Here is a 9,306-nt window from a genome sequence, read left to right on the forward strand (position 1 = left end):
TATTTGTTGCTTTAAGCATGTTCGCTTAAAGTAGTAGTCGGTTAGGAGGTGATATATTAGGTTGTTTGGTTCGTTGGTTAGGTTGTTTTGATAGTTGTTATTTTTGGTGAAAAGTCTTAACTAACTTCTAGTCTTAAGTTGTACCTAATCTTTGTAATTGATAACTTTTTGCCAGGGATCACCCCTTTAAAAAAAATAAAAAACTAATGGGTTTGGTACATATTCATAAAACAATCGTATAAGTAAAAAACCAAAGAAGGTAGTCAATAAATTAATAATTCAAATTATAAACTAAAGTAAATAAATTAATAATTCAAATTATAAACTAAAGTATCTAAAATTTTTGTAATTATTATTCAAATTTAATTTCTCATACCGGTGTATCATATGGGTCACTAACCTAGTAATCTGATTAAAGGAAAGTACATTATCAGTTTTTTGTTGGTAAACCAAAAGCTGGGTTTTGTGAGAGTTTTGGTAAAAAAAACTGTTGAATAAAAGAACACTGGAAATTGTATCGAATTAGATATTGCTGGTATACAAGTTTTCTCACATAGATCGATCGATATAAAAATTGTGGTTTCAATTATATCTTGATCTAATCCAATTAAGCATTGACATACCTTAAATAGTTTAATCTGATAGTGATATCACAATTTCAAGATTAATCGAGGTTGTTATATCCAATTCATCATCATTGTATTCACTCATAGTTTTGCTTCATCTTTTTGGGTACGTTAATTCTGATTATTCAACACTACATGGGTTTCCCGCCTTCCCAAGTCTTGCTATGCACATCACGCCATTGGGACTGACTGTTTAACATAGCTTTAGCCGATTGCCTCTTTCTATCGAGGGGTCCTCGAATGTTGCTGCTTCCTGTTTTGACTATTTACTTACCGTCTATAGGAGGGGGTTGTAAATTGAGAGTAGCTTGTGATATGTAAAATGGTTTTAGAGGGTCGTTTCGGTGACTTCAGGAGCGTTGTAAATTGCAAGTCGGCTCCTTGCTTTGCTGTAAGGTTCGATTTTAATGAAAGTTCGTTTGTTTTTTTTTTGGGTACAAAAAAGCACTAAAAAATAGCATTATGTAAATAGCCTTTACATATATTGTATTAATGAAAGGGGTAGACATTGATTTAGAACCTATATTAAATACCCAACATAATTCTAATAAATATAATTAAATTTAACTCATTAAAATTATTCAAGGCCACCAACAATAGGTTGACCATGAACCCTTCATCCTCGAAAGGTTCAAATTTCCACAACATTTGAACCATCATGAAACCTTGTTTTAAATATAAGGGTCAACCATGTCAAGAAATTCTCATCTAGTTCACGAGCCCACTTTCTTCCCTGCACAAACAACATAAGTCAACAGTTGACCAAAAGTCAAAATTGGTAAAATAAGGTTTTACCTCTTTGGAACCATGATCTTCGAACCGCCTGCCGAATTTGCCGTTCGTGTCTCTCTAAAAGCTCATCAATTCGATTCGGTTGAGATAATAACGGTCCTGAAAACTCAACCTTCTCTTCGTGATCGTGATAAATCTATAAAACAATATTTTAAATAGTCAATTGTCATACCAATGAGAAAATACATCCTTAATGAACTTACTATTGGGTTGTCATACCTAACCCGCTTAAAAAATGGGCCGCGTTCGGGTTGTCCTGTTTAAACCGTTTAGTTACATAGATTGACCCGTTAACCCGTTTTTTCACAACCCGCCAACTTGATTTACAACTTGGTTATCACCCACCAACCCATTTGACACTTTTAGATAAAAGGGTTAAACAAGCCATGTTCGGGTTACACGAATTTAAGTGTGCAGGTTAGGTTGATAGTTTTGGTAGGAATAAACATGGGTCGTGTTCGGGTTGACCTATTTAACGCGTTTTAATAAACAATTGAAAACATCAACATGTTTAATCGATTTTCATACAACCCACCAACTCGATTAGCATGTTTACAACTGGTTTATCACCCTCCAACCAGTTTAGCACGTTTAGATAAATGTGTTAAACGAGTCGAGTTCGGGTAACCCGATTTTAAGGCTGTGCGTGTTAGGGTTGATTTTTTAAATGAATTAAAAATACGAGTGCTGTTCAGGTTGAACAAATTAACCCGTCAACCCGAAATCCATTCAGTTAAAACAAGTTGACCCGCCATCCCATTAGTTAAAAAAAAGTCAACCTGTGAACCTGCTTACGCCCATTAACCTGTTTATGACCCTTTACTTACAACCCACCAACTCGATTAACACATTTACAACTCCGTCATATCTCAGCAACCCATTTGACACATTTAGATAAACGAGTTAAACGGGGTTGAGTTCAGGTTACACATTTAGATAAATGTTTTTGACGACCCACCAAACCCGTCAGCTCGACACGATTGACACCCGTGTTGCTTACCATATTCATTCTCTTGACAAGACCATCTGACCCTACATCAAACGACTCGGGTCGGTCTAACTGGTTCCAGTTCTTAATAAACAGCCTGTTTGACTCCTGACCTCTAGAATTGGCCCAGTCAACATTTTCATTACATCTAAAAGGTTCAGAAATAAGGCTTCTTGAACTGGATCGGCTTCGTGACCTTGTAGATAATGAATCATCTAACCGTCTTCGGGCCCACGCAAACCCACTTGAACTCGGAACTTGTAATGGGCCAGAATACGGAATGTCTCCTTGAGAAGCATGTTTCGCGTGTGAACCGTCATCAGTTGCGTTTATTGAAGACTTTCGTAACTCAAAGCCTAAAATTATATCTCCTGCTTTCTTATTATCCAAACTGTTTCCGTTGACTTTTAGCTGACTTTGACTTGGTAAACTCTGTAAATAAAGGTCAATTAATCAAAAGATTAGATGAAAAATTGAAGGATATTTTGATAAAACTGAGCAGTTCGGCGGGGAGTTCATTTATTTAATAAACGAACGAACATGAACACATGCGCCGCTTGTTGGTTTATGTTCATTAGTTTACATATTTTAAGCTTGTTCATTTTATGTATTCATGGAAATATTTCGGTTTCATTACAGTTTAATCTAATTTTATGAAAATTAAAGTATTACCAATTATAACTTAATAATCTAGTTTTATTATTTTTAGGGCCAACAGATTGATGTTCATGAACAAACTAGTTTTCCTAATGAACAAACACGAACAAGAGTTTCCCATTCGTTTAATTGTCCGTGTTCTATCTCTTGTTCGGTTAAGTTAAACGAACAAACGTGAACATGTCCCATTCTTGTTCGTTCAGTTTGTTTACAAACATAGGTATAGAAAGTTAGAAACCGACCTCTTCGGGTGCCAATTTAGTCAACCCGTTTTGTTTTCGGGCTAACCGTCTCGAGACTTCAGGCCCATGAGTTCTCCCAACGGGCTTTTTCCTAAAAGACATGATTTTCTTAAATAATTGGATCGAATACGAAAAGGGTATTTTGGTAAACTTGATTTCATTGAAGTTGTTACCTTCTTGAGTCTTCACGATGCTTTGCATCGATCTCTTTGTTTGGAGGGTATTTTGGTAAACTTGATGGAGCACACGCGTATGGCTTTGTCTTGAAATACTGTCGTTGAATAGCAAAGAATGATGCAAAATCATTATTATGAGTTGACTTTAAAAGGTCAAACTTGTAGTTTCAAAGTGCAAAATTCTTGCATACTTTTACATTCTCAACATCAAGTCTTCTAGTTATACTGATACTTCTAACCTTTACATGCTTATCAAACTCTTTTTCAAAAGCTAAACCAACTATTTCTGTTTCAAAGTCATTTAAAGCAACTTGACAGTTACTTAAACAAGCCGATAAAATTGAGCACTAGGGTGTAAACAAGCCGAGCTGCTCATTTCAAGCTCTGTTTCTAATGCTGGAGCTCGGATTAAGAGTAGTTTTTCAAGCTCGAGCTCAACTCTTTATTGTTTATTATTTATTAATTACAATTTATACACATTTATAATTATTTTATTGGGTATATGAGTTATAATTTTCATTTATAGCAAATATATATTACTTAAGTTATTTTACTTGTAATTTCAAATAGCATGGTTGACTTTCAAAGTCAGAGTCAAAGCAGGACAACTGAACAAAATAATTAAAAGGGGTACCTCAGATGCAAGAACAGAAGAGGCGGTCCCACGCTTATATGGTTCAACAGACAGCAAGGTTTGAATAAGTTCCACATTACATTTTGGCAGGTCTTTAAAAGTCTCCCATAGACAACTTTCGTACGCTTGTTGCGGTTTAAACATCGTGGCATGAGGAAGCTTTGACTTTTTCCAATAATCATCCGGTGGCGATCCACAAAGTTTGAAGATTTTGTGCAATTGCTCCACCTGTGCACATCTCCTTAGAACCAATTTTAAACTCAGAAACCAGTGGTCAAAGTGAATAAAACAATACCTCTGTTCTTCCTTGTAAAATAGGTGAACCAAGAAGCAACTCTGCAAAAACACACCCAATACTCCATAAATCCACCGAAGCTTCATAATCAGTGGATCCCAACAAAAGCTCGGGTGGTCGGTACCATAATGTCACAACTCTACTAGTCAAAGGTTGTTTTTTTTCACCAAAAGTGTTACAAAAATTCGCCAACCCGAAATCCCCAATTTTCATAACTCCTTCGTTATTCACCAAAAGATTCGCCCCTTTAATATCACGATGCATCACACCTCGCGAGTGACAATGCTCAAGCCCGGATAATAATTGCTTCATGTAACATTTAATCTGTTTCAAGATTCATATTACAAAAGTGAAGCATGTTCAGTACAACACTGTTAGATAATTGATCTAACAAAAATCGGTTGTGCATGCAGATAAAACTGAAAACACAAAAAAGAAAAAAACAAAACCGAACCAAATTTATCAATTATCATTTTTTTAATTTGAATTTTAAGTAACCTATTTAATAAATAACCTTACTTAATATTTTAGTCCAAATGTCTAATAATCAATTAATTATGAATTAAACAAAAAGTTTTCGGCCCAAAAATTTCAAGTCCAAATGGTATATCCAAAAAAACCAAAACCGAACCAAACCAAACCAAACCAAACTTAAAGATTTTCATTTTTAATTTTAAACTTTAAGTAATTTATAAGAATTTAATAAATTCTGCTACTTAAAAGAATTTAGCTAAAATGTATAATCAACTAATTGCTATTTAGCAAAAAGATTTAGGCCCAATTTTATTAATTTGGACCATTTTTTGGGCCGAAAATTTCAAGTTCAAATGGTAAAACCAAAACGAACCCAAATGAAACGAATTGATGTTCATTTATATTTTTGAGTTATAAGTAAATAATTTACTAAATTGATTATTTTAGCTAAAATGTATAATATTAATAATCAATTAATTATTAATTAACAAAAAGATTTAAACCAAATTATTTAACTTGAGCTTTTGAAAAACTGAAACGATTTGGTTTCAAAAGCTCAAAAACCGAATTTTAGGTTGGTTTTAGCTCATAACCGGCCCAAACCGACCAATGCACATGTTAAATTCACCAACAAATTTACACGAACATGAACAAACCTGGGATTCAGTGAATTTAATGTCGGGACAAGAAAGTAGGCCGGAAATGTCGTGTTCCATATATTCAAAAACAAGATATATGCTACATGACAATCTAGACGTTATGATTCCATCCAGTTTCATAACGTTTGGATGATCAAGCCTTCGAAGAATCACTATTTCCCGTGCCATAAACCTAACGCTTTCAGGTTCAAAATTGTCGAACCGAACTTTCTTTAACGCCATTATCCGACCAGTTTCGAGCTCACGAGCTCGAAACACACTGCTGTATGTACCTTGTCCAACCTATTAAACCAAATTCAATAATAAAATTAGATAATCATATTCAAAACCAAAAAAAACACCAAAATTGTATTAAGATTTCATTTTGAAACTACAAAATTAAAAATTACACAATTTTAACAAATTTTGGTATTTGAAGTTTCAAAATTAAATTAAATTACATAATATAAACTTTTTTTAAAAAAAATAATTTAAAATTTGTTATTTCAGTCCCAAGAGTTTCACTTTTGATGCAATTTCCGTCCATGCGATTTGTTAAAATATGCTATTTCAGTCCAAAATATGTTTAGAAGATGGACGAAAATTGCAACGAAAACGAAAACTAGGGACGGAAAAGACAGAGTTTTAAACTTTTAGATTAAAATAGCAAATTTGAACAATTACGAAAACCGCAGTTGTAAATTAGACAAGTTTGGCCCCCAAATTGGAAATTCAACAAAAAAATCAGAAAGCAACCTTTTCTAATTTCTCAAACGATTCAGCTCGAAGTGGGACCCACCCCTGAATGGCTTCACCGGCCACCGCACTCAGCCAGGCTGGCCAACCGGCGGCCACCTGCTCCGCCTCCACATACTTATGCAAATTCCCCAACCTAAAACTCACTGAGTCACCACCTCCATTAGTCGAACTGGCTCTACCCGACTCACTCCCGGTCGTATAGCCACTCGCCCCTGACTCGTTCTTACTCCTCTTCTTTCGTTTCTTCTTACTCTCCAATTCCGCCGCCGCGTCGCCGCCGCTCTGGCCGACAACCCGGCCGGAGCCGGGCGCCTCATTGTCCCGGAAAACCCCGGAATGATCCGCGGCGGGAGTTACAGACACTGCCTGCTTTGATGTCACACAACCCATGTTTTATAACACGTTATAAGCACGAACTCGCTAATGAATTCATGGAAACTGCCTGAAAAAATTGAAACCCAGATCAAGTTTGGGTTGGGGGGAACTCAAATGGGTCGTTGTTAGTTTTTGAAACAGAGTTGTGTAGATCACGGTTTGGGAGTGGGTTGCTGTTTATATATATGTGTGTGTGTTCCCTCAAGCATTAAAAGAGACCTTTTGTTTTCATAAGTTTGGTCTTTCTCTCTCTAGAAATCAAAGCGACAATTGCGGAAGATAGAGAAAATGGAACGGAAATCTTGCAAAATCAACGGGCCAAGGAAAGAGCATAGATTTTATTAATTGTGTTTTGGTTTTATCATATATAAACCAGGTTTTATCTCTCGTATTACGGGGGTTGTTTTACATTTTTTGTTTTTTAATATTTATTTTTTAGATTTTAATTTCTTTATTTTAAGAATGTTAATAATATACTTAGGCTATGTTTGGAATTCCTTATTTGCAACTTCTTTTGACTTGTATAAGTTATTTTTGATAAGTTACTCCCTCCTAACTTATCAAAACATTTTTTTTCCTACTTTAAAAATTAAAAAAGTCATATTACCCAAAACATTTTTAACTTATAAAAGTTAATAAGGGATAAAATCTAGTATCCAAACTTTTTAGGCAAATCGTTAACTAAGTATTTAACAAAAATCATTTCATGAACGTGACATGCATGTTTCATAAACAGTTCTGAACAAAGAGGACACCGTTTCATAGTTTTTGAAATTTGTTATCAAGATAATCGGAGTTGTTATCTTAGAATAAGTTTTCAATAGCAACCTATATGTAGAGAATGTTTAATTAGCTCTCGTATGATAGTTAAACACCTATTTATTTGATATATATTATATTAAACTAAAGTATAAAAAATAATAATAAATAAAACAAAGAAAATTAATCGGCTTAAGGAGTTTGAGGAAGCCATAAAAAGCCAGCCGTGAAATATTAATATGGATAGTATTATTATTAATTTTAGTATAATTTTTTTTATTAATTATAAATAATATCTTTTTATTTTTAAATTGAATATTAAATTTTAGTATATCCCTATTTTATAGGATTTTCATATAAAATAATTGGTAAGATTAATTTTTAATTTAAATAGATGTTATAACCCGTTTAAGAGCTACATGGTTTTGGTAAGACCCATACCCATAAATTTGGGTTAAATCAATGAGAGGCATCCATTTAAAAATTAAGCAATTTGGTGACTTTCATAAAAAGGGTAAGCGACCACATCACGACACATAGGATTTTAGGGTTTTCGTTTATATATATTATAGATTGTTGACTTATGTTTTAGTTGTTTGGTTATGCTTTTGTTTTAAAAAAATTGGATTCTATAAATTCAAACCAATAATGATATACTAATGGCGTTTTTAACTTTAACTCTTGTTTAATTTTATCTCAACTAACAATATAATTAATGGTTGGTTACTTTTCAATTTTATTATCAATACAATCTTAGTTTAATAAATAATTTGCTCCGTTAATTTTTTATGACGTAACGTGTGCCGTAGATGATCATAATAAAAAATAATAATAAAATATTTAAAGAACTAAGTTAAAATATTAAATAATTATCAATTCATCTTTTTCAATATTTTCCGTCAACCCGCCACCGTCACCAGCCCACCACCACTTCCGGTCACCATCCCAAACACCCACCCTGACTTTCTGAAGAAACACTAATCGGACCCCGGGCAGATTACGGATAACCTGGGGGTTAAATAGATGTTTCCCACGAGGGGTTAGACCCGGCAAAGATGGTTCTTCTGATAACCTGCAAAACAGACACCGTGAGCTCGTCACTGAGAAGGGGGGGGGGGGTTCCTCCTTGTGACCACCCTCCGGCGTGAGAATCAGACTAGATTGCTCTTGAATATAAATGTATATTAAGAGATTGCTAGAGCAGATATCAGGTATATTATGTAATACGAGATAGTATATGATGATAAGATGATAAGATGATCATACCATTTGGGGTATTTATAGCCGAAGGTAGGTTTCCAAGAAGGTATAGCCGGCTGAATAGTATTCCTGTTCTACCAACTGTAGCCTACGCACGTGCCATGCTGGTAGTTGGTGGGTAGGCAGCGGCTGACAGTGACCAGGCCTGCTGTGTACTATTCCTTTTCCACCAACTGCCGGCTATGCACGTGGTATGACAGGAGTTGGTGAGTAGGCAACGGCTAATAGTGACATACAGTACAAGAGCATGCTGCTCGCCATACTGTTGTCAATGAGCTGTCGTATCTTTGGTCAGATCTTTTGCCCATACCTCGTCAGGTACAGTACAAAAGATCTTCCCGTATCGTACGGACTGGCTTATTTGGGCGGGAGTATTCCCCCTCCCGCCTTTGTGTGGGATCGTTCCCGGCTTTGCTCATTCCTTCAGGTGACAACTGAATTATTGAGAGCTAAGTGCCTTGTGCGTGTAGCCTTGCTGCGCGGGTGGCCTTCCCTGATGGCTTGTATCCGCAGCTGCGGGAACAGGCAGAGTATTTCACCATTGGGAGGCATTTCCTGCGGGAACAGCTTGCGTACTGCGCGTAAGGACGTCACGTCTCTGAGCATGGTGGGTCCTGCGGATCCAGTTGGT

General features: G+C 35.4%; 1 protein-coding gene across 1 annotated transcript; it reads right to left on the bottom strand.

Annotated features, from left to right (window-relative positions):
- Positions 1-1,307: 1,307 nt before the first annotated feature.
- Positions 1,308-6,771, bottom strand: LOC143563342 (protein IMPAIRED IN BABA-INDUCED STERILITY 1-like). The gene is made up of 9 exons (XM_077050904.1): positions 6,279-6,771; positions 5,541-5,825; positions 4,411-4,734; positions 4,116-4,343; positions 3,479-3,576; positions 3,306-3,396; positions 2,419-2,838; positions 1,422-1,554; positions 1,308-1,359 (listed from the first exon to the last, which is right to left on the bottom strand). Exons 1-9 carry the CDS (start codon positions 6,669-6,671, stop codon positions 1,340-1,342), a joined length of 1,992 nt encoding a protein of 663 aa, XP_076907019.1. The 5' UTR covers positions 6,672-6,771; the 3' UTR covers positions 1,308-1,339.
- Positions 6,772-9,306: the final 2,535 nt, after the last annotated feature.

This window comes from Bidens hawaiensis, unplaced genomic scaffold, assembly GCF_021521415.1.
Source record: "Bidens hawaiensis isolate Kalapana, Puna unplaced genomic scaffold, B.hawaiensis_p1.1 tig00021363_1, whole genome shotgun sequence".
NCBI classification, from domain to species: domain Eukaryota; kingdom Viridiplantae; phylum Streptophyta; class Magnoliopsida; order Asterales; family Asteraceae; genus Bidens; species Bidens hawaiensis.

Excerpts from the sequence above, each read along its gene's own strand:
- LOC143563342 (XM_077050904.1), bottom strand. The coding sequence starts at position 6,671 with ATGGGTTGTGTGACATCAAAGCAGGCAGTGTCTGTAACTCCCGCCGCG. Across the intron at positions 3,397-3,478 it reads CATCGTGAAGACTCAAGAAG|GAAAAAGCCCGTTGGGAGAA; the intron begins GTAACAACTTCA and ends CATGTCTTTTAG. Across the intron at positions 1,360-1,421 it reads AAGATCATGGTTCCAAAGAG|GGAAGAAAGTGGGCTCGTGA; the intron begins GTAAAACCTTAT and ends TTGTTTGTGCAG.